This window comes from Artemia franciscana, chromosome 10 (genome assembly GCF_032884065.1).
Source record: "Artemia franciscana chromosome 10, ASM3288406v1, whole genome shotgun sequence".
Lineage (NCBI taxonomy): Eukaryota > Metazoa > Arthropoda > Branchiopoda > Anostraca > Artemiidae > Artemia > Artemia franciscana.
The window spans coordinates 4,803,538-4,831,146 of record NC_088872.1 but is presented as its reverse complement, the minus strand read 5'-3'; the positions used below and the strand labels follow the sequence as shown (position 1 = coordinate 4,831,146).

The 27,609-nt window shown below is 33.5% G+C and overlaps 1 protein-coding gene across 1 annotated transcript in view; it reads right to left on the bottom strand.

Annotated features, from left to right (window-relative positions):
• The window catches only part of LOC136031684 (prosaposin-like), a gene marked incomplete at its 3' end in the record, with an annotated part of 95,776 nt that extends 68,710 nt beyond the window's left edge, over nt 1–27,066 (bottom strand). The window contains 5 exon segments of the mRNA XM_065711364.1: nt 1,873–2,019; nt 7,228–7,437; nt 14,609–14,756; nt 19,436–19,544; nt 26,934–27,066. Coding sequence (XP_065567436.1) covers nt 1,873–2,019; nt 7,228–7,437; nt 14,609–14,756; nt 19,436–19,544; nt 26,934–26,964 — 645 coding nt within the window.
• Nucleotides 27,067–27,609: the final 543 nt, after the last annotated feature.

The following is a 27,609-nucleotide window of genomic DNA, read 5'->3' as shown; positions in this document are numbered from 1 at the left end:
GTAACATCAGATCTTTCATTAACCAGCTCTTCGTTTTCCGATTGATTCCAACTTTTAGAAAGAGGGCCAAATCCGGTGAAAACACTTTAATAGAGTCATTGGGCGAGCGAGATCCCAAACAGGGAGAAAAACAAAAGAACTAATTTTTTCCATTTTACTTGGGCATATTTCATTAAACAAATAGTTTGTAAGACATAAACTAACAAAATAAGAACGGTGCCTCGTCCACCGAATCCGTAATGCAAGACAGAAGCAACCCTTCTTTTTTTATAAAAGACAATATTGTCCCATGTTAGCATTCACTACCATCAAAATTATACAAGAGATTTGGAAAACAAATTATTTTTGACATCCTTTTTTCTTAAGCAATAAAGAACTTTATAATAAGGCCAAGACAATTCTAGGGCATTTTTGCCTCGAGGTTGCATTAGTAGAGAAAACTGAATTATGTGGTAAATGATAAAAATCATACAAATTAAAAACGTGTCTTCCTATCCTTGCAAAAAGGGACAAAGAAAAAAAAACTAAATTTTGCAAAAGAGTGAAAAAATGTCAACTTTTACAGTCATACAGCCATATCGAACCTCATAGTGAGATTCTAGAGGTTATCTTTGTTTGTCCCGAGATACAAACCACGCAAGCGGAGAAACGAACGGTGAAAAAAAATAACTAAACATCCTCAAAGTTGCTAGTTTATAGTCAAGAAAAAACGACACAACAAATTATAAGGATAAATACAATTTTTTTTAAAGAAAAAATTGTTTTTTATATCTGTATTTGAAAACATTTTAGGGCAACATTTATGTACAGTTTTCTAGACGGGGACTAATATTACTCATGGGACAGAAATCAAGTAGGGAAAAATTAAATGCCCAATGTGATTCCCCATCCATAAGCGTTGCCACTGCTTTTCGTCCCGACCCCCCCCCCTCCCCCTATGGGGCCAAACTTATGCTTTGGCTATTTACAAGGTGATGTGTGGGCAATTATTCCATGGGTAAATATTTATTGGTGGGCAAATTTTGAAGGAAAACATACTAAACAGTTAAAAGTAGTACTATTAAATTCCTTATTTAAGACCGATTCCAAATATTATACTTGCTTTCCAGACAAAATATCCCATCCCATCCCCTGATGGCTCAAAATATAGCCCTATTTAGCGCGGTTCGTTTCTTCGGAAAAAATATTAGTGAGGCTATATTAGCAATAAAAAATAAATAAAAAAACTAGAAAAGAAGCAGAATAGACATATTATACCATGTAATACCCTATTACTTTCTTTCTTTAAATACTTAGTTTAAAGGAATATAACCAAATGAAGTTCACTCAAATGTTGGGCCTAATAAAGCTCACCAAATGAAATTCAACGTAGAAATACAGGCAAGCAAAAACTACCATTATTCATCATTTATCCCATTGTCACACGCATGAGGCGATGTATTGATGATCATCTATGATGATCTAAATTTGAACCTAGAATTATTCTTTTTCCATATTTCACTTTGTGAATGAAACAAGTCGTTATATATATATATATATATATATATATATATATATATATATATATATATATATATATATATATATATATATAAAAGTTGTCCTTATGAAGCGCATATATTATCTGTGTTGCAATTTTAGTACTTAAGTAATTTTCAAGTACTTTCACAAATTGCTATTTATTAAAACTACTTTTATGTTAATTTTTTCCAGAAGTTATTAGCTTACTGATTACAAAATAAGATTGACTGATATCTATCTTGAAAGATATAACTTAAGGACACATGAGGTGAAAAAATGTTATGAAACATAAATAGAAAAAAAAGATAGCTTTACTTAAGTTAACTTGAGAATTAACAGCAATATACATACATAGAGCAAACGTTCTAAGACCTCTTCTTTTGAATGTGTTTCAATTATTGTTTTAGTGTCCTCAATAAAACGACGACAATCATCACAACCTCCTGGAATCGGATTTGATCGCTCTGGTTCTTCTTCTTCCTCTGCTCTACCAGACAGCTTAAATTAAAACATATTTAGCAACAACAAAAATCTCTATATTAATAATATAAGAGAAACTAAAGTGTAAAGATACAGCAACGGGTAAAACTTTTAACTCTTTTTTTGTGGATAAGCGTTTCTGACCTTTAGGCCAAAATATTTGGATTTATTATTTTATTTAATTCACTGTATAAATATAAAGTTTCACCCGTTCTCAAAGTTATATTTCATTTATTTATAAGTATAAATATAAATTTAAATCTTGTATAAATTTATAAGAATATAAAATTTAAGAGGTATTTAAAAATTCCAAGTGATGCCTCTTTTGAAGAATATAGAGCATATAGAAATAAGTTAAGTTCGATTCTTAGATATGCAAAGAGAAGATATTATAAATTTAAGTTTATTCAGTATAAGTCAGATATGAAAAAAATTTGGCAATTGATTAATGAAAGAATTCGACCTAGCCATAAGTCTAAATCTAGTGTTGATTGCCTAGAAGTTGATGGAAGGAAGGTAACTGACCGTAAAGAAATTTTGAATATATTGGGAGACTATTTTAGTTCAGTAGGAAAAAAGCTTACATCGCATTTTTTTTCTCCATTGTTAAATTTCCCTACCATTTCTTTTGATAATGATAATCAAACTGAAAACCCTTTTGATTTTTCCGAAACGACGCCCCAACATGTGAAAAAAATTATCATGAAGCTTAAAAATAGTTCTTCGTCTGATGAATTTGGTTTTTCTACTCGAACAGTAAAGCAGGTAGCTACTGATGTTGCCCCATTACTTTCACACATATATAATTTGTCATTTGTACATGGAGTTTTTCCCGATTTGTTGAAGAAAGCTAAATTTATTGCACTACATAAAGGCGGAATTACTAGTTCAAATTATAGAGGTATATCACTTTTATCAGTGTTTAGTAAACTTTTGGAAAAGATAGCGAACCATCAGCTCCATAATTATTTGATTGGTAAAAATATTTTTCATCCTTCTCAGTTTGGTTTCATTAAAGGAACATCAACGGAGTTACCAATTCATCAACTTCTGCTTGAGATAAATGAGGCAATTGACAGTGATCAGTATGCGTTGGCGGTATTTCTTGATGTCGCCAAGGCCTTTGACACAGTCGACCATCGTCTGTTGTTAATGAGACTCCAAAAATATGGTTTTGCTTCAAAATCTTTAAATTTTTTTAAACTTATCTTATGGATAGAAAACTTGAATGTCATGATAGAATTCATGATATCCGTTCGGAAAGGTTTTTGACAAGTTGTGGGGTCCCTCACGGGTCTGTCCTTGGACCGACCTTATTCCTTCTATTTATAAATGATTTGCCTGAGGTATTACCACTTTGTAAAATTGTAATGTTTGCAGATGATGTTGTTATTTTTGCATCCCATGCTGATTTATCCATACTCTTTCATAATCTTAATAACACACTTTTATCTGCAGGGGATTGGTATGCCAGAAATTTACTTTCACTAAATGAGAAGAAATGTCAATGTATGCTGTTTTCTCGATCTGGTTCTCAGAAAACAGAACAGTTTTCTCTTTATCTAAATGATATGGCACTAAAACGTGTTGATAAATTTAAATATCTTGGAATTATTTTGGATGAAAATCTGTCTTTCCGTGAACACGTGAAAACATTGTCTCTAAAAATCTCGCGAAATATCTGCATTCTTTCTCGTTTACGCCATTTTTTCCCAAAGAATATTTTAAAGACAATATATTTTTCTTTTGTTAATCCATATTTTCTTTACTGTGTTTCTGTTTGGGCGTCTACTTTTCCTTCGACGTTTAAACCTCTTCAAACCCTACAAAATAAAGCCCTTAGATTAATGTTCAACGTTAATAATAGATCCTCAGTTAGCCATCTTTATCGATCTTCTGGTTTCTTCTCTGTTCATCAACATCATTTTATTTCCATTTCTAATATTTGCCACAATTATGTTTTTGGACAACTTTCACTAAATTTCCCAAGATTATTCCCGACAAATTCACAATTCCACAATTACCCAACATCTCATAGTTCTGATTTCTCTTTTGAAACTAGGCCAACGGTTCGATCGGGGTTTAGTTTGCGTCATATTGGTCCAAAAGTTTGGAATTTAATCCCAATAGCTGTGAGAAATTGTAATGATAGAAATAAATTTCTGAAGTTATTAAGAAATCATGTTTCTAGTCTCCCATAATATTTTCCGTTGTGAGTGTTGAAGTTTGATTTCCGAAAGAAGTGCAAATTAGTTTAAGCCGAAGTAATGATGGTTTTTTCTTTTGTTTGTGTTTATTTTTTTTGGTGATATACCACGCGCTTAAGTATGCCATTAGGCATTTGCGCTGTTTGTTTAAATAGTTTAATTCTTGTTGTAAATAAACATGTATCTATCTATCCATCTAAGTAGAAAGGCAGCGTGGTTATACAGTAACTGACATGGTCATATTTTGGTCGTTTTGTTTCCTTTATCTTTGGTTTTGATTTGTTTTTTAAGAGAAATATATGTAATGGCCCAGAACCGAGTACTGTAATGTCTTTCTTTGGGCAGCCACTTGGATTGATGATATGTATTATATTTTTTTGTAACTAATTGAAAAGAACTGACGGATGATTCACTAAGATCAATTGATATGGATCTAGAAGGTTAAAATGATCTGCACTTGAACCTAGAATTATGCTTTTTCCATATTTCACTTTGTGAATGAAACAAGTCGTTATATATATATATGTATATATATATATATATATATATATATATATATATATATATATATATATATATGTATATATGTATATATGTATATATATATATGTATATATATATATATATGTATATATATATATATATATATATATATATATATATATATATATATATATATATATATATATATATATATATATTTATATATATATATATATGTTTTTATATATAGTTTTATGCTTATATATATATATATGCATATATATATATGCATTTATATATATATATATATATATATATATATATATATATGTTTTTATATATAGTTTTATGCTTATATATATATATGCATATATATATATGCATTTATATATATATATATATACATATATATTTCAATGCGCTGGTGCAGCCACATGTTATTAGTCTTTCCCCGTTTTGGGCTCTATTAACCGATCGGAATAAACGTACCATCTGGTCATGCTTTTACCGTTTTTGTAAGTTCTTGTTAGGCCTACCACCCTGGACTAGAAACTCTTGGATTAGTGAAAGATATGGCATTCTTGATCCATACCTGGCCGTCCAAAATCGGCTGTCTCGCTATGTCCTATCTCTCTGCAAGAATAATTCCCTGTATGGGGCGATGCTACCATAATCTTCTTCTTCTTATAAGTTATATTTCTAGTTTAGTTATATTTTCTCTTGTTATTTATGTATTATGTAGGATAAGTATTTAGTTTCTTTTTTTTTGGTCGTTTTGTTAATTTCGTTTGCTTTTTCTTTTCTCCATAGGGTTATCTTTGTGGGTTATAAATAAAGGATGAATTTGATGAATGCGAAAGATGAGTGGCGATCTATACTGTGTTTGTAAATATTTCTAGTTATCAAATCAGCTTTACTTCGTCTGTTCTACTGATCTGTTAGTCTATTTTATTACACTGTTTTTCTTTGTTATATTAGATTTATTGTGCTTGCCATTGCTGAGTTACGTGTACTTTTGTTTTTGCTTTGTTTATTAATTTTTTCTCTGTACTCCACTGTTTATACTTTTGTATATTTGTGGGTAATAAATATTATTATTATTATTATTATATATAAATAAATATATATATATATATATATATATATATATATATATATATATATATATATATATATATATATATATATATATATATATATATATATATATATATATATATATATATATATATATATATATATATATATATATATATATATATATATAAACATGGGGCCCTTGTGAAGTGCATGTATAATCTATGTTGCAATTTTAGTACTTAGCTAATTTTCAAGTACTTTCACAAATTGCTATTTATTAAAACTATTTTTATGTTAAACTTTTTTAGTAGTTACTAGCTTACTGATTACAAAATAAGATTGATTGATATCGATCTTGAAAGATACAACTTGATAAAAACTTAAAAATAACTTTGAGGACGCGGCGAGAGAGCGATTGTGCTTAAAATACTATGCTTTATCGAATCGTGAAAAACGCGACCAATTCCGTAAAAAAAAAAAAAAATTATACCTTCTGGCATAGAGCGTAATTTTTTCTGCTCTTTCGAATAGTCTATATGGAGAATCTGTATGTCCCTCTATTTGCTTAGAAACAAAAATGCAGCATTAATTTAAAAATTCAACCTGTCAGCACTTTTCCTAAGAGCGAACTTATTCTACAAATGAAGTTATCTTATTCCGCTTAATTGTTTTCTCTATCACTAATGGACGAACAAAAAATAAACGGATTCAAATGTATTAATTGGGCTACAGAGATTTCGAAAAAAAGCGTTCAAAATTTTTAATCCTATATAACACGGAATGCGTTTTCGAGCAGTAGGCCATCCGCTCTCAGGTCGGATTATGTTAAAAAATAGCACCCAGGTTTCACTTAAGAAATTCACCGACCATCAATTTTCCTAGTCATCACAGCAATTGCTGAAAATTACTTCAAACAAAGATATAAATCTCGGGAAGACAAACAGGTCTATGACCTGAATAAAGAAGAAGAAAAAACAATCAAACGAATATTTTGCCTAATAAAAAATGGCATCTCCAGCGTTCAAAAAAAAAACAGAAAAAAAAAATAAAAATATACAAACAAATCAATACATAAATACAATTGCCAGTGCCATATTAAAGAGGGTGTTTGAACCCCCCCCCCAAAAAAAAAGTTTTGTCCGATTCGTAAAAATATAACAAAAATGCATACAAACAAATTTTTGATGCTTTTTTTTACCTCTGCCTCCGAAAAAAAAGGAATTTGACAATCGCTACTCATATATACAATTAGAAAGCTACCTGTTTGAAAACACAAAAGCAACTGGCAAAATTCGCTAAGTTCATTTTAGATTATTGCCTTATTTTTGCCATTTGCTTCTGTTTATTTGTGAAGGTACCTCACTAACTTATACGTGAGATGCAATTGTAAATAAATGAATATATATATATATTATTACAGAATTATAGCTTATTTTAGGAGATAAAAGAGTGTCACCTTAGCACTTTTATAATCTAGCCATAGTCGATTGATTCTTTCCGAATTACAGAGACCAGCAGTAGCACAAACCATTTGAGGATTCATCTGAGATGCCAGCATGTCTACAAGTTCAGGGATGAATTCGTCAGCCAATTTCATACATTCCTTCCGAATGGCTTTTACTAGAATCAACTTGCAGGAGCCTTCAAAGACCTGACGGAGTTCGTCCTGAAAAGTTTGAACGTCCTAAATTATTTTTATTTGAGTAGATATAATAAAACAAATTTATTCAGTGAAAATTCGTAGCCTTAATTTGCAACTCTGGGCAAACACAGCCAGAGATATATACTTGAAATAACTAAAAATTGAAGTTTTCTAGCTCATCTCGTGCCGACAAAAATAGTTATATTGGTTTGTTTCTTTAGTACCACCATTGATTGCTACTAATCTTGTAAGATGCCCGGTGACTTTAGCTGCTTAAACATAGAAACACTTTTTATACATTATCTAGTAACAGTTCATGTAATAAATATGTAATAAAGACTAATACCTGAGAGGTAATAAATTTATTTTCTAGAAAATGAAAAGAAAGAGGAAACAAAGAAAGGAGTTACATCTAGAATATATCAATAGGTACCAAAAACCATAGGATGAGACAAAGAAAAGAAGAATAATTTAAAAACGTATTAGAAAAGGATTTTGTATAATTATTTAGGTACTTGCGTATTACTTAGTATGCAATCGAGATGTTTGGATCTGCAGATTAGACAGTAAACGGCTTATATCTTTCAGTACTCGAAGAAGATTACCTTAAACTCAGTTGAAATCTACGTTTTAGTTATATTTTTATTAAATATTTAATATACAGAGATGGTATTTTGGTTGGGTTAGGTTATGTTAGGCTAGGCAGCCGCACAGAACGCATTATATTGAATTCCTAACCTAACCGGTTATTGTCTGATCTGCAGATCCAAAAATTCTCTCGATTGTGTACTGAATAATACACCACTATATTTTTTATATTATGGTCTATTTATTTAAATAAAAAAAAGAGACTAATATCTAAACTAAGCTAAATTTGCTGTTTCTTCCTTAATATGGTGTTTCGTAAGGATTTTGTGCGGTTCAATAGATCATATGCTAAATCAATCATTAAATATGACATAATAGATGGCACGCTAATGTGCCACTGGAAACCAAAACAGTACTACTAATACTACTAATAACTCACTGCACCACCAAGCCACCTGAGGCCAACACAGCTACGCACGCTCCTCCTCCAACCTAATCTATTCAAGGCCTCTCTCTTTACGCCTTCCAAGGAAGTTCCCATTTCCTTTAAATCTTTATTTATGACATCCTCCCACCCCAGACGAGGACGACCTGCTTTCCGTGTAGCCCCAGACGTTTGGCCAAAAAAGGACAATCTTCGGCAATCTTTCATCCTTTATCCGCAGAACGTGACCTAGCCATCTCAACCTTTCTTTCATTATAGCCCTAGAAAGCGGGATTGAACCACATTTTTCGTACAACCTACTGTTTGAAATACAGTCAGTCAGCCGGGTACTTAGAACAATCCGTAGACAATTTCTCTGGAAAACATCTAGTAGATTTTCGGCCGCTTTTCGGAGCACCCATGCTTCAGAGCCATATTTGACCACTGTCATCACTGTTGCTTCCAATATTCTAATCTTGGTTTGCAGACTTATCTTCCTATTCTTCCAAACCTTTCTTAACTGTGAAAAAATACCCTGAGCCTTAGCTATTCTACGTTTATCATCTTCACTGCTCCCACCGTCGGTACTAATAATACTACCAAGGTAAGTGAAGCTGTCAACCTGATCAATCTTTTCGTTACCCAACGTCACCTTTTCATCTTCACTTATTCCTAGCCTTAGTGACTCAGTCTTCTTAACATTAATTTTCAAGCCTATTCTAGCACCCTGAACTGGCAAAACCTCTAAAAATTCCTTCATTTTTCTCATGCTTTCATCTAATCTGCTTAAATCATCAGCATAATCTAAGTCCTGGAGAGTTTTTCCTACCCATTTGATTCCATGGTCTGCAATTGCCTTTCCTGTGCTCCTTAAGACGAAGTCCAACAAAATGATCCGCATAAAGGGGGATAGAACACAACCCTGCTTAACTCCTGATTTAATACAAAATCAGTTGCTAACACCATTTCCTACCTTAACCGCAGCAGTATTATTCTCGTACATAGCACAAATCGCTTTAATATATTTGTCTGACAATAATTATGACAAAACCATGACATATAGCATACCACAACAACCATGATAATAAAGGAAAACGGAGGAGAAAGAATACACGAGGAGGACGTAGAAAATTGCAAAAACAACATAAAGAGTAACATCAAAGTTGTAAATAGCGGCCACAATAACATGTTACATATCTGGAATCTACGAGCTCAAAAAATTAGGTTCAACGTTTTTCTGGCGAAGCTTGCTTTCGGGGTTGATATCACCCCCACAGTCCCAATGTTAAACTTTATCTTACCCTACGATGGTAACTCAACCCCCAGGCTCACGAAAAAAGAATAAATGTAATTATGTATTATTCAGGACGCACTCGAGAAGTTTGCTGAATGTACGATCTATGAAAACCGGTTTCATAGCCACAAAGACAAATAACGGGGGACAGACTGCATTGAACTTGTATAATTTGGGCTATATATTCGCAAATTAGGAGGGGAGGGTAAGGTTATGTTAGGTTAAGTTAGGTTAGATCGGGTTGCCTTACCCCCACATCCCCTTAAAATGATAATAATATAACCCAAACTATATTATTCTATAAACTAAAGTATTATATTTTCATCATATTTTGGTATATTTCCTTAAGATTAACCTAACTTCATTTCACTTCTCGAATGTGTTCTGAATAAAACAGGAGTATCGAAATAAAAAGAAAATGTAAAAATTATTGAATATCTCTTCATTATCTTTATTTATCATAATTTCTCTTCAGCTGCTCAATTTTGCGTGTGGGGGGAATTTTCCAAGCGGGTTAAAATTTTCCACTGGGGGGGGGTACCGGTGGTAATGAGCCTAGTACCAACTTCAAGTTTGTCAATAGCGGCAATAATAACATGTTATATATCTAGAATCTAAGAGGCCAAAAAATCAGATTACAAAATTTTCCTGACGAACAATTTCTTTTATGAGAGAATTTTACGCACAGAGTAAAAATAAAGTCCTTCAGACAAAGGGAAAATTTTCAGCAAGCTTCAATAGCCTCTTGAAATCATACTTCTTTTGCTAGTAGAATCCAGATCAGTAGTAGTTTATAAGGAATATCCCATCCTATTTCAAAGTCAATCCCATCACCCCTCTCCTAAAGGAGGAATTTGCACTGTAAGGTGAGGAATTAGGAGAAATTCTGGCAACCAAAATCATTGTCATAATGTTGTTTTTTAGCATAGTCTCTCCAATGTTTTGTTTAACACTCTCAACTCAAGTGATAACTCCTAAACTCGAGTGTTTAGTCTAAAACTTCTGATTGGGGCATTATCCAAAGAAGAACATTTTTAAAGAAAACAGACTACAGTTGTTACAGTTGGTCATTGACAAAATGGTTTCTGAGGCTTGAAATTCTAAAATAAATCCCTATACTCCCCAAGGGAGGAGTTTAACCCCTAAAAGTTGTTGTTATTTTACCTCATGCAATTAATTAGCATATGACTGCACATAACCACGGTCCACTGCTTACTTTTCTTGAAATTCAGTAAATGAGCAATGTTGCAATTTAAAATCGCTGAAAGCAATTTTGTATGGGGGGGGGGGAACCGGCCCCCCCATACACACCAAAAATTATGGCAAGGCTCAAGGTACTCAAACTTTCCCTTATCATAAATGTAATATTTTAATCTATACAGAAAGAGATCATCGCAACGGAAAGGACAACAGCAGGGGCAGTAAAAAACTTCAGGGGGGGGGGGCTAAAAAATCGTTTTGTACTTTTGAATAAGAAGTGCCCAGAAATTCAAAAAATTTAAGATTTCAGGGGGCCCGATTCCCGAGCCTCCTCTGAGCAAATCCCTGCTTTAGCTCCTGATCCTGTTTACAGCTTCAGGTGTGGCCGAAATGCCACATACACTATCTAATATCTTACTAACTAATTATGGTAAAACGTTTAGCAACTATATAATTTTTATGTTTAGTAATTACGCCATTATATAACAGCCTATCATTACGTAATGATTATCTCTTTAAAGTAAACAAACTTGATTCTATAGAATGTTGCATTTGGCAATGTAAAGAGAATTCTAATGAATCAGCCAAGACTTGAATATGAAACATTTAGATATTTGTTACCTCTATCTACTTCCCGTGTAAAATTCCTAGTGCTTAACTAGCTTTGTATTTCATCGCGAGATGAAAATAAAATTAACTTTTGACAGAGAAGATTATGTCCTTAAGTAATTTATTTTTTTATATATAAAAAAACATTTTAAACACTTTTACACTTTAGACTTGAACTTTTCAATCTAACAGTTAGTGGTAACGAACTACAAGTAAAGAGCGATACGGTTCAATAGTAACCGAAGCTCTAAAAAAAGGAATTTTGATATCAATAGGTACATCAAAAGCATCGGATTTTTACACTAATTTCAAATATATAAATTGTATTAAGTTTAGTCTTACCCTTCAAAAGTTACGAGAAAATTTGCCTTCTTTTCGAAAAAAGAGGGAAATACCCCCTGAAGGTCATAAAATCTTAATGAAATCAAACCACCAGATTCGGCGTATCAGGGAACCCTACTGTAGAGGTTTTAAGCTCCTATCCTATCTCCAAAAATCGAATTTTGTATTTTTTTGCCAAAAGAAAGATCATTTTTTTTTTTTTTATGGGTGATCGTCTCGAGCCAGTGGTCCTAGAATATCGCGAGAGAGCTCAGTGTCCTTTTTAAGTGACCAAAAACTGGAGGGCAAATCATTCCAAATATGTACCCTAACCAAGTCTATTGGTGTGTTAAAGCAGAGATAAAGAAGCGGAGATATTTGAGAATGCTCAAGGTAAAAACATTTGCAAGAGGTTTCAGGCTCTTTTTTGAAATCTCTACCAATTTCTTTTTGTAATAAAATTTTACTATTAATATTAATCGAAATAATATTTACCATTTCTTACCATTTCTGAGTTGTTTTTGGTCAACAAGAGCTTTTAAAATTTCGGTTACTATGGACAGTGGTTTGTTCGTTAATAGGCTGTTAAAGGGGCTGACAGGGTTAGGACTAGAAAGGAGGAATTACAAACTTCTGGTTATTGGTTTTCGACCATGTAGATTGTTATTGTACCCTTTTTATGCTTTCCAGCATTTGTACTCCGAAAATTGTACCAAAAGACGGTGTTATCAAGGCGAATTAGTAAAATCAGGTGGATATTTAAAACTATCTTTGAAATGAGACCTCAAACAACTTTCTATGATGCTGCAGTAGCCTGGTAGTTCTGTTAGTAGAAAATTTAGAAAAGATATCAAGGGAGCTGGGAGGCGAAAATATAGAGTAGGGTAGATTGTGAGCCTCAGGTTAAAGGTTTCCAGGCGTGGAAATTATAATACGGCACTCTTTTCATTCCTCTCAGTTTTTCCAATGGCACCTACAGTACACTTTTTGGGTACTATATGGCACTTTATGATGGCGTTATCAAGACGAAATTATTAAAAACTGATAACATATAAAAATTAGCTTTTAAATGAAGAATTTGCTTTGTAAGGCTTCTCTGTGGTAGCTCAGTGGGTTGATCTTTGCGTCGGGATGTATGGTCCAGGTTATGATCTCAGATGCCCCAGGGCCAACGCAAGGGTCTTTGTCAAAGAATTCTGTATGTACACCGGATAAAGGAAGTTTCAAATATTGAGATCCAAATAATAATCAACAAGCTTCTTACAACGAATACCATTTATCAACATCTACGGTCATATTCGAGGAGAGGGGACCTTAGAACTCCAAAGACAACTTGCAAGATTGAAGAAGAGAAGTCGCACTAACAGCATCCTATGCGACCTATATTAATCAGATTTCTACGCTATTAACACGTTCTGACAATCCAAGATGTGCTGCAAAAAGGAGGATACTGAGAAGACGTATGGCCTGTTAGCTATGGCCTAGAGCCTATGGTAAGGTCTGTTAGCTGCAGCCTAACAGAACGAGTTACAAAAGGAGCTTTGAATCATTCTAAATTTGTTTTATCAGTTTCGCAAAACACATATAAATGTACATTTTCAGAACGCAAATAATTTCCTTGATACTTCTAATATCAATAGCGTACGTAAAAAGTGAAGTTTTTCCAAACCACATAGAAAATGAAATAATATTATATGAATTTTGAGCAGAACAGAACTAATTTCAAAGCACCAATTCCACCACCTGTTTCTTAAATTGGTCAACCAAATAAAACCTCTTTAAATAGCATTACAACTGCAGTTATTGTTACTACAACTAGTAATCAATGCTAAAGTGTTAATGTAATAAACTAGTTGCAGCAACATAGTGTTATATACTAAGTGAATCGAACCGGATTACAACCGGGACATTGTTAGAGGGTATATTAACTAAAAAAAAAATTTGTCTCCATAGACGCTGAAAAATATATTTTTTACCTCCAACCCTTCCTAAATACTGAAAAATACATCCTGAAAATCCCACCCCCAACTCCCTAATTTTTGTGGATTGACACCAACTGCTACTAATCCCATAGAAAACGTTGTAGTAGGAAATTCTTAGAATTCAATTAGCAAAACTTCGAAACATATCGAAAAGTAACTCCACTACAGGGTCCTATATAGAGAAACAAACGTCCTTAATTCCCACCCAATTCTATACGTAAAAAAGGAAATATATTCCGTTGTGAAAAAAAGTAAGTTAAATACGTTTTGACAACAAAAAAATTATTCTAAAGGGCAGGAATAACTAGGGTTAAAGAAAGCAGAATTATGTCCCCAGTTGACCTACCGGCGTAAGTTCAACATGCCTACTTAATCTGCCAAGATTCTCTGCATCTTGAAGTACCTGAAAAGACAGTATGCAGTACTTTTGGGTCAGCCGTCAAATGCTCAATGGTGTTGGTGATTTCTCACCAACACCATCTTCCACTCTAACTAGCGCCGGTTTCCACTCTCATAAATTTAATATAGCCTACTGTTTAATTAAATTTAATAAAACTGTTTAATTATGTAAATTTAACATAGCCTACTCCAGAACACTTAATAAGTGTCCTTGAAAACTTTTTTCATGTATATCTTTAAATGAAATAGAATACTTACATGCAAAAATCATTCAAACTATCTGGGCTTTCACAATAAAAATAATGGAATCAATCAACTAATTCCATATACCAGAAGGCAAGAGAAAGGTAGTTCTTAAACAAAAACAATAGAACTAACCTGAGTCTCATTAGAGATGAGCTGGTCACGTGCTTCTTGTACCATTTCCATACAAATTTGACAGATATCTTCTTTGTCCTCAGGTAACTTCTTGTGCAGCCATGTTGTTTGTGAACAGTGTTTCACAGCACCACATTCTTTAGCAGAACTAGAAACAAAAGGACATAAGAAAATAATGTCACAAGTAAAACTGCTAAACAGATCACAACATTTTCTGGCACTCCTATAGCTATACCTAGTCAGGTGTATGGCAGCTGAAATCCTTGGATGGATAACTTGAATAAGGTATATACCACAAGATACTGATTCATATCCTTTTTAAATTTACTAACACATTTACTAATTATGTGTTAGGTTACTGACCCTTCTTTATTCTTCAAAGCAACCTTTCTCTAGAAATCATATCTTTTGTACAAACTAACCACTAACATAGCTGACATAGTCAAACTTATGACGGGTTTTTCCAGACGATGAAGAGATAGAACTTGGTATGCAACTGTCTTCGCATTCACAGCCATCAGAGGAAAAGATTTTCCAAGAGAGATCACGAAGAGTTGCCTTCCAAAAAAATGATAGAAGAAAAAACGATCAATATGCTCTTATTCCTGCCCGACGACCGTTCTGACTTGGATATGTCTTCTGGTGACGACCAGAGCCCGTTGTTACCACCTCAGTATAGCGAAATTTCTGGAACATTTCCGTTCCTCAAGAAGCTACCGCTGGTTCGTCTACATTCGATAACGAACAATCTGCCAATCCGATGGAAAATATACTCTTTCTCAGCTGCAGGTGTTCGATTTAGACCTTTATGAAGTTGATCATGAATCGAATGATCTAGTACCTTGTGGAGAAGGACTGTGTACTTGTGGCAAAAAAGCAGAAGACAAAAGAGTAACGACGGTTGAAGACTGCAATGGTACAAAGAGACACAGCTTGGAAGCAAAATGAACCACAGAATACCGATATTGACATTCCCGAGTTCATTCCCGAGTCCGAATGGCCTGGTACAGGCCATTCCCGAGTTCATGAGCTATAAGGCGTTTTTGACAACTTCTAAACCTCCATCAAGCTCATCGAGAAGCTTAGAGATGAATATGGAATTGAATCGTGTCGAACCGTCAGAAGCAACAGACTGAGAGGAGCTTGTCCTCGGCTCCGACAGCAAAATGAAGAAACAGAGGAGGGGTTGTGTAAAATGGAGAGTTGAGAGACACATTCAGGTTAACATTGTTAAGTGGTACAACAACAAAGCGGTACACTTTGCCTCTTCCTATTGCTGTGTGGACGGCTTGATAAATACCAGAGATGGGGCAGGGGGCAGTATCATCAAGAAACCCATTGAGGTATACAGACCATGAACTATTTACGAGTACAAAAAGTCGATGTGGAGCGTGGTCTTGGCAGATATGTTACTTGAACTGTATCACTCGAACACAAGGTCAAAAATGTGGTATATGAGAATAGTATATTAAATTTGTGACCTGGCTGTAATAAAGGCTTGGGTGCTACGCCATAGACAAAGATATGAAGAAGGACCATATATTCTACTGCTACTACTAAGAACTCACCATAGCACGAATGCACCTGAGGCCAACACAACTACGCACGCTTCCACATTCCAATCTATTCAAAGCCTCCCTTTTTGCACATTCCTAGGAAGTTCCCTTTTCCTTAAATCTTTCTTTACGACATCCGCCCACCCAAACCGAGGATGACCTGTTTTAATTGACATCTGACATCCTTGCTGTATTTCAAGATAAACATAGTACGTGCACTCTTAGCAAACAGCGTTTCGCTCAGCCCAAGGGCAGGCCACTGACCGTCCCTCTCCAAGAGAGCGACCGCTACAACGAAAGAGGGGCTTCCAAGTCAATCCAACGGCTTTGACTATGTTGGACACTACCCTGGAACGGCAAACAAAGGGATTTGCCATTACGAAAAGCGACTGAAGGATGGTACCAGTCACATCAAGCGTATCAATTTAAATTTCGACTCAACATCAACAAGGATCGTATCAGCTTTACTCTTTTTCACCATAAATAGGCAAAGTGCTGGCTTTAGAACGATAGGTTATTTACTCCAAGTTGCTGACGTGACCATACGGTCCGTTTATATTTTCGTACCAGAGTAAAATAAAAATACAAATGAAGTAGATTTAGTTATACTGATACCTATGGATATCCCATTCCAAGTTTGAGAATTTGCCTACGCTTTATATGTTCAGGTCTGAAAGAGTAAGCATACGGTCAGTCAAACTGTGCAGAATAATAAAAAAATATATACAGATAAAAGTCTAAAGGACAGTATAAAAACCAAGCCTCAAAACCGAGTCCTATTTTTGTTGAAGTTTTTAGTTTTTATATTGCCCTTTGGACTTTCATCCGTATATATATATTTTTTATTACTATCCTGCACTGAGGACGGTTGAGTTGAGATCTCAACCGAAAAACTTGCATAGTTTACTTTTGTTTGTCATTGGCTGTTATTATCCTCGTTTCTTTCTTCTCTGAATTTCTCTCGTTTTTCAAAGACTGTCTGTAAATAGTTTCTCTGGGAAACATTAAGGGCAATTTGTCTCACCCCTAAATTTTGAATAATAACTTCTTTAGGTTTTCATTAACCGAAAATCAGGAAACAAAATGTTTACCGCCCACATTTCCAAGAAATGGCACCATTGTCAGATGCACAAACTATGCAAGTTCGATATATTAGGTGTTACTTATTTCATAAATAATTGCTTATGTGCACTTTTACGCATATAGAAGCTATGGAAAGTTCTAATATAAGTCTTAATCATAATTTGAGCATTTCCGAAATTCAATTTCTTATCTTTTCTCACATATTGAAAGACTTGAAAATCAAAAGTCTAATCAAGACTTCCGAAAAGTTGTAGTTTGGATAATCTTAAATAGGATAAAACCCGTTCTTTAGTAAATTTAGTTTTTATTTTCATTGAAAAAACAATCCCTATCCATACTTAAAATTCACTGAGGCATTTTGAGTCCTATCACAGTAAGATGCTATTTGATGCCATATTTGTGTGTGTGGCAGCCATTTATTCGCATAAAAGTTGACTTATTTTTCTTGTAAATTTAAAATGTGGCAATCTTTCTTTTTTTGGCATATCTTGAATTTCTGAACAAATCTAAGGGGGTGGGAGGGGGGTAATCTTTTTTGTGGTATCTCTTGGACCTTTGGCAAATAAAAAATAACAATAATAATTAAGCTTTGGGCTAACCTTTTCTCTATATGCACAAAACAATTTCAAAAGTAGTCATATTCAATAATACAATATAGTAACATTAAGCAGCAAAATTGTCCTTGATTTTATGCTTTAAACCGTTTCAGGGGATACATTATAATAATAAATACTAATATAAGCTACAATTCCATGTTCTGAATTAACTTCGCATAAATTCACTGAAATAGTTCCAGAGCATGTAAATGCACAACTATAGTAGCTTACACAGTCAGAACACATTTGTACACGTTAATGACCTGCTAATGACCTTGCACAAAGTGTTCCAACAGGAGTCTCTAAAAGATAATTGAGCAAGAACTCATTGTAGTCAATTCACAAAAATTTAGGAGGGGGCGGGGGGATTTTTCAAAATCTAGGGGGAGGGATTACCGTTTTTCTATTTTTTTTCAATGAAAGTACACAAAGAAAAGACATTTTTCAAGGGAAACACGCCCTCAAAAAGTATTTTTCAAAAAAGAGGGGGCACATGCCCCTCTGCCCCCTCGAAATTGACGATACTTCAAGAACTTCAGTCCTGGGTTGGAAAACGGCTTTCAACACTTCTAGTTTACCATTATATACAGACACAAAATGTCTCCAGTGATACTTCTGGGAAAAATTAAACAATTCCTGTTAGAAAATTCTTTGAACCTTTAAGGGAAACCTTAAAGGAATCCTTCTGTACTTTATGGATCTTGCCTTCTTCCTTAATATCTGAATGAACTACAAGTGTTTACTATCACTTATTTGATAAATCGCAGTGCCCAAGAAACTACTTTACACTACAACAACTAACAGCTAATTGCAGCATTAAGTACAACCCCCTCCTCCGCCACAATCTATACAAAGTTTCACTCATTACTCCCTCCCACAAAGTTTAAACAAATTTAATTGGACAAAGGGTCTTTAATAACGGTTTATTTATGAAGTCGAGGAACGAATGACATGCTGCACGCCAGTATAGTCTTTTTTTTTATTTAATTTCTGATCGTTTTTTCAATACTGCTGGGAAATCCGGCGCCCCCTTCATGGAAAACTCTCTTTCCCCATGACAAATTCCTCCATGGAAAGATCCTCCTATGTAGCCTATTTCTATCTAGCTCCTATTTCTTTTTGTTGGGATAATGTTTTGAATTGACGGGTCAAAATAAATGATTTACCTATGATTTCCCTTAGATCATTCTTGGTGACCTATTCCCACCTCATTTGGAGATAACCTGCCTTTTCTTCAGACCTGATAATTGATTGATTTTCATAGACCTGATGATTGATAGTCAATAAGCACAAACTTTAGCAACCATTATCTTTCATCCGTTAAACATGACCTAGCCATCTTAACCTTTCTTTCGTTATGGCCCAAGAAAATGGGATCAAACCACATTTTTTTACATCAATTGTTTAGTATATGGTTTGTCAAACAAATACCTATATCTATTCTTCATCATCCACCTGAAAGCATTTAAACAGTCTTCCTCAGACTTACAAAGCTCCTTCTTTATTGTTACCAACTTCTTTATGGTTAGAAGCTAATCACAACAGCATCCACATAAAACAGGTTGGAACAGTAATTACAAACAGGTACTTACTTCAAATTCTGGCACCAGTATTCAGGCCCTTTGTAACATGATGGATTTCTGTCCTTTCCATGATTCTTTACCAAAACTGAGCAGCTGCCCAGGCTTAGTAAGCCAAAAACTGAAACAGTACGGGTTTTATTGCATTAGAAAAAAAGCAAGACTAAAATTAGAAACACAATAAGCCTTTATGTTTTGTTATGATCACCATGAGCTTTTTTTCTTCTCTATTATTTACACTCTTTTATTTATAGCTCAGAAAATAGAGTTTTATCAACTGATGCTTCTTCTTTTTTCAAATATAATAATGGTGCAGGGAAATAAATTTTGGGTATTAGGCCTTTAGTCAGGAATAACTGACTATCTGAACAACAACAACAACAACAAAAAATAAAAACAAATTCTATATCATGTTGCAAGCTATCAGAGGGTTGAAGTCAGACTATGTTGATGGAAAAATAGTGATAAAGACCACACTTCCTTTCCATCATAAACATCAACAACAAGAAGAACAACAGGGAAATCTTTTCACAAGATAGTGAAATTCAATATTTGAATGAACATTTCGACCTTATGTCCAAGGGCTGTCCTCAGCAAAATATAAATATATAAAAGAAAAGAGAACTTGCATTAAAATATGACCACTAAAACTAAAATGATAATAGCTCATAGAAGAGCTATGGAGATAAGGAAAATTAAGATTTAAGATTTGAAATTTGTGAACTCCTGATTGAACTTTGTTGAAGTAAGGATACTGGGACTGTTTTAAATTTTTCATTTTAGTTTTAATGGTTGTATTTCAATACAAGTCTCTTTTCTCTTACATATTTATATTTTGCTGAGGACAATCCTTGGACATAGGGTCGAAATATTCATTTAAATATAGAATTCGACTGTCTTGCGAAAATATTTCACTATTGTTCTTCTTGTTTTTAATGTTTACATATTGATGGTGCATAAGGTATCTTTAAGTTATTAATACTTCAACTGATGAAAACCCAAGGTTTGCTCCCTACTCAAAGGCCGTTATGCCCAAGTCCTTTCGAATCCTTGAGCTTATCACTCAGGGTTTTACCAGTTGATCTTTGATATTCTCCACAAAATTTAAAGAGGCTATACATACCATGAATTAGAATTATGTATTGTTATTCATGGTATCAAAGGTAACCTGTAAGCCCTTGGACCAATCCAATGCCATGTTGGAAAATAAACACAAGATATTAGAGCCTTGAAATACCCTACAAGCCTGAAATAGTTAAGCCCCCAAGCTATCTCCTATATGAAAGAATGAGGCAACATAGTTATGGCACAGAAGTTACTAAATCTGACCTGATTTCCAGCAGTGTGAAACTCGATCTAAGGCTGTGTTAGTGAGCAAGTTTTTTGAAAGTGCTATAACAACAGAGATGTCATAGTATTTGGTGCAGTTCTAGATTGATTTAGCAATTAGGGTTTTTGAAGAGTACTAACGTTTTATGATGACAAAACAAAGTCAGCAGAGAACTCTGGGCAACTTTTATGTTCGGAGGCAATGAGAGTGAATGATACAACTGACTTACTTAACTTAAAGTTGGTGGTCCAGCATAGAAAGAGATGTGACTCTTTGCCTCCATTCATGTACCAATCATATCCCTCCATCTGAACTGGTGTCTTCAACGAGGGCGCTTCTATCCATATTCAGGGGGATCGAAATTGAAAAATATTCTGGTGGGTGCTTCTGCTGTTATGCAAATTACGGTGGCCGAACTACTGTAGGGTTCTTATAGCAAGCTCACAACAGTTGGGGGCCTGATCTATAAGTGTCAGCAGTCAGGTGTTCGATACGAAGTCATACCACTTAACCCCTTTGATTCGTCTTAAGATGTTTGTTTGGGCCACATGACAAACAGAAGCAGCAATCAGCCAAGTTTCAAAACCAAAGAGAAGAAGGGGGGAAGAGTGGGTGGGTACAATTGAAGATAGAAATAATGACAGCTTCAATAATTCTAGTGATGTCATTATTATGACAAATAGCAAAGATTGTGGATGATTCATTGGTAGCATTAACCTATGCATTGCCTAACACAATAATTAATGATAGAAGCATTTTATATTGAAAGAAAGCTAAAATTATCTTTGATGTTGTATCAATCAAACTGAAAATTAGAAATTTTTACATTATATAAAATTCTTCAGAAACCATGGATTGTATCATTCAACTACCCTACCTAAGCTACCCCTATCCAGTTCACAAGAAGCAGGGTGGATCTGAAAAAAAAATATTTTAATTGCAAGTGCTTGGAAATTTCCATTGGCAAGAGCTTTTACATGAGATACAGACTTGTTGTTCATTGTCTAACATCTGAGTAATTAGATGCTGCAATCACTTACAAAAGTTGATCAAGAAGCTTCTTGAGACTTTGACTAAACTAACTACAAAAGACAGTAACTTAGCATTACATGAAACAATAAGTTTGAGTGTGATTTGGTTAATGCAGGCAAACATTTCCTTTCTACAATACAACAACCTTGCAATCCACATTTTAATCCTTGCAAAACAGAGCAAGATTGAAGACAATCATAAAATCAACTCAAATAATCAGATTATCTGTTGGATAGCTGTTTTTTGTGTCCATAAAGATTATGGAGAATAATTGGCAGAAAAGGACTCAGGGACAAACAAAGAAAAATTTGAAGCAATATTAAGGAACCATATTAAGGTAACCTTGTGTTAAAACATTTGGCAACATAACAATACCAAATAAATTATTTGAATATTGTGCCAAAGACATTCTTACATAGGTTCACATTGTCCAGTTCCATACTGTATACTATTCCATGTGCTAAGTTCCAAGTTCCATACAAGTCATACCTCAGCATAGCTTTTTGCTACATTTGTAATTTCACAAGAAATGGAGATTTTGTCAAAGTATTTATGGCATATAGCAATCGCGAATTCTGTCGATCTGTCAGCCTGTCTGTCGGTCTGTCCTGGTTTTGCCACTTTAGACACTTCCAGGTAAGCTAGGACGATGAAATTTGGCAGTCGTATCAGGGACCAGACCAGATTAAATTAGATATAGCCATTTTCCCAATTTGACCATCTGGGGAGAGGGCTGGTAAATTCAGAAAAAATGAAGTACTTTTAACTTACAAAAGGTTGATCAGATCTTAATGAAATTTGATGTTTGGAAGGATATCGTGGTCTGGAAGGATACCTGGCAGAAATGGACTCAGGGACAAACAAAGAAAAATTTGAAGCAATATTAAGGAACCATATTAAGGTAACCTTGTGTTAAAACATAACAATACCAAATAAATTATTTGAATATTGTGCCAAAGACATTCTTACATATATTCACTTTGGAATATGTTCGCATGTGTACATATATATATATATATATATATATATATATATATATATATATATATATATATATATATATATATATATATATATATATACATATATATATATATATATATATAATATATATATATATATATATATATATATATATATATATATATATATATATATATATATATATATATATATATATATATATATAATATATATATAATATATATATATATATATATATATATATATATATATATATATATATATGATCTCTTTTTGAGAGATCCAAGATGGTAAAGAATTTATTCAACTACTGGGTATCTTACCATAACTGAACTTAGTGATATTGAAAATTTACATGCCCCTGCTTCTGGACACTATTTAGCTGTCACTTTATTGAATTGATCCATGAAGCACCACCCCCAACACCTAGTTGGTGGGGCGCTTCACGCCCCCCAAGCCCCCCCCCCCCCGCGCACGTAAGTCATTACGCGCCATATTAGTTATGCGCCATTGTAGTTGTGTCCCTGTGTCCCACCTGTGAATAGAGATATATATATATATATATATATATATATATATATATATATATATATATATATATATATATATATATATATATATATATATATATATATATATATATATATATATATATATATATATATATATGTTTTTAACTACGTAAAACATGCAAATATACAACATTCTTCACTGTCCCATTGTCTATGCATATAAATAGATTGTCAGGTTTACTGACTCTTGAACATGCAACATATAATTGTCCATGGGAAAAACAATCTATATTCAGATCTATACCTCATTATTCTAATGATGTGTCCCTGTGTCCCAGTTGTCATTTATATTCCCTGTGTCCCGGTTGTCATTTGTGTCCTGGTGTCCCAGGTTGTAATTTCTCTTTGAGTGTCCCAGTCATCATTTATATTCCCTGTGTCCCAGTCATCATTTGTGTCCCAGTGTCCTGGTCTGTAATTTCTATTCAAACAATCCCTGTGTCCCAGTCATCATTCATATATCCCGCCTGTACCCCTGGCGTCCCTGTTGTAGTTGTGTCCCAGTCGTCATTTATATTCCCTGTGTCCTGGTCGTGATTTGTGTCTGGGTGTCCCAGTCTGTAATTTCTCTTTGAGGTTCCCGGTCGTCATTTATATTCCCTGTGTCCCAGTCGTCATTTGTGTCCCGGTGTCCCAGTATGTAATTTCATCAGTTGACAAACAACTTCATGACACATACAGCTCAATCCTTAAAATGATGTCAGCCAACAAACATGACGTCAGTTGACACACAAACATGACATCACTCAACACACACACACACAAAGACAACTTATTTTTATATATATAGATATATATATATATATATATATATATATATATATATATATATATATATATATATATATATATATATATATATATATATATATATATATATATATATATATATTATCTTCTAGATGGAAGGAATATATATATAATATATATATTCAATATATATACAGCCCCCTTCTTTTTTTTGTATGTTTTTGTACAAAGTGTTCAAACAGTTTTCATCTTGAGAATGGAGTCAATCATATCCAGTGTTAGACATTATTTTGCTCTAAAGTATGAATTGTAATTATACCACCAATACATTTGATGTTTCACCATTAGATTTGTTCAAAGTGTCTAAGTAGAATGTCACTAACTCACCAGTCTGAATATTCAGCTAGTCTGAATATAAAATACTAACTATTTCTGAATATTCAGCTAGTCTGAATATAAAATACTAACTATTTCAAATACACAGATAATTAAAAGTGGAGCCTAATTGCAAATATGTATTTTTATCTAGTGCTTAATCTTTGAAAATACTGCCCAATCTTGGACACAGAATCTAAAAATTAAAACAAAGCCTGTCAATCCCAGAAAGACTCAATTGTAAGCAGACTCAATGACAGACAAGTGCTGTGAAGAATAATAAATGTATTTATTCAGGCTACATTATGAAAATAGTTGGAAGGTTGTACAGACTAGAAGAAAGGGGTCATTGTTGAACTTTTTAAGAAAGGTCACACTGTTGACTGTAGCAATTGGCAAGGTATCACATAGAAGTCCAATGGAAGTAAAGCTGTCTGCCAAATATTCATCAATGCTATCTAGTTCAGGACTGGAAAAATGGTAAGATAAAAAAATGGTTTTTGCCCAGGCAGATCTTGCACCAATTTGATATTCAGTTTAAAAATATTAATTAAAGAACCAAAAAAGTAGCAGACTGAAATACTAATAGCATTTATCAACTCATATAACCTTAATTGGTTTTTATATAAGGTTACATAGGTTTTTATATAAGGTTAATTGGTTTTTATATAAGGTTACATTTATATAACCTTAATTGGTTTTTGATTCTGTACACACAGAATTCCAACATAAAATCCTCAGACAAGACTATTAGCATTACTGTTGCTTTATGTAATGGCCACCATGGCCATTGACTATATACTTTAGGCATTCCTTTGTTGGAGGGACACAGTCAAATGAGAGCCATGTTGTATTTTATGACAATTTAATGGATGACATTGCACTCCTTTCTTATCTAACATCAAACTTACAGGAATCTATAAAGAAAGCAATACACTATGCTCACCATGGCTTTCTTAAAGAAAAATGTGAGCAGCATAATACAGCTTTTAAGAAAGGAGAGTTGCACTTCATGCACATGAGAGTAAGGGAACTGGCTAAAAAGAAGGACCTTAGGGTTTGCTCCCTCCTTGACAAACATGGCAACTAGATATAATCCACAGATGGAATTAAATCTAGATTGAAAGAGCACTTTGAGAACAAAATTCCTAAAAGTGCTTCATTATACCTTAGCCCTAACCAGCCTCCCTAATATGCAAATATATAGCCCAAATTACATATTTCTTATACATTTTTCTATTTTCTGATTAGCCTACATAACACTTTTGTTCAAATAGATTTAACATCAAAGAAGCAACATTGAGAACTTCAAGAAACAGAAAAAATCATGGGATAATTAATTTGGGCTATAGGCTATATCTGAACTTGGGGGGGGAGGGGGGCAGGGCAAAGAAAAACAATGAACTTTTGTGAGTGATATAAGTATTTTAGAATGTGGTAAAATTCTAGTTGCTAATTTTTCACTATTTTGGAAAGGGGTTAGATTAGGAAAATGAAACTTTCAGTGATGAATCCAGGGCAGAAAACATACTCTGAGAGTAAAATTATCACAATTCAAATAACTGACTTAATAACAAAGTGGATATAGCCTACCATTTGATGTCTTTTTTATCTTCTTTATGAATGTAATAATTGCTTCTATTGCGAATTCAAATTTAAGTACTTTTTGAGCTCTTAAAAACGACAAATTTTTAATGAAAGTATGAGTTAGCCTATCAATCATTTTTCACAAAATAATAGCCTACTACATTTTCTCAGCAATAACTTTTCTTGGCTGTTTTCAAAAAAATAATGCTACATTTTTCCAGTGCTAAAATTATTTATTATATGGTTAGGTTAAAAAGTGCTTAAATTTCAATTTATAGTAGCCTAGAAGCAATTATTATATTCATAAAGAACATAAAAAAGGCATCAAATGGTAAATTCACTTTACTGGTATTAGCTGTCATAAATTTACCACTCTGGGAAGGTATTGCTAAGTTTCTATGTTAACCCTCTTCTGATTTCTGAGCCTAGAAATTTGCCTAGCCTACTTGGGTCTATAATTGACAAAACTACATTTGATTTTAATTTTTAGTTATCACTTCTTTTTCTATGGTTTTAGTTTTGATTATGCAATTCCTATTATGCCTATTTGAGTAGAATTTTAAGCCACATCAACAGTTTTTTTTTCTAAATCTAGGAAATGTGTTGTGCAGATCTTTGAAATGTCATAAATTGGAATTGATAATTGTATATTTTTACATTTGCTGTCGATATCATCCAAAGAGCCGAATCCTAAAGAAAAACCCAAATTAAGCCAAGTTTCTTATGATTTATTCTTGCTCTAAGGCTAGCCTACATGCTATGCTTAACTCACATTAAACATATTAGAGCAGCCTAGGATCCATTGTATACATAAATTCTGGTCATAAAACCCTAATAAATTATTAATTATATTACAAATAGCCAAAAAAAACTTAAAAACCTAGCAGAGTTGATGCGCAAATTCCTTTCATTGTTGAGTCATAACAGGAAAATTAGACGATTTCTTCATACAATGATTCTTTTAAGACGTTGCTATGACTGCCCTCTTATTGTTTAGCCTAGGTGGCGTTCTATGGCAATTTGATTGAATAGTTATTAAATAATAGGGAGAAATCTATTTTCCTGAAACTGTACTTCAATGTCCTTTAATCTTGCATTTCTTGTCAGAAGCTATATGACAACACGAACTATCATACAATTTTCTTCTTCACCATCAAATCCTCCTAATAACATATACAGGCTCGGCCGCACTTTCTTCTGGCTGAGAAATTCAGTTATTTCACGTCTCTCTTGTTCGCTTCCACGGCACATTATAATCAAGTCTTCTTTAGTTTCTGAGACACCACACTTAGGAAATTCCTCTCTCTCTACCAAAAATCTATCTTTGTAACAATCAACTCCAGCATGGTGTGATTGGAGTCAAAACAGTTTCTTTGGCTCATATCTAGTGAGTTCTTTATACACTTTTGTTTCTATATTCTTCTGTTTTTTCATTGTCACAAAAAGATTTCCAGCCAGCTTTCTATTCATTTTAATACCCTGACGATCAATCTCTTTAATCACTTTATCAAACATAATAGCTTTGGAAGAAGTGTGCATGTCGGTTATAAGTATTC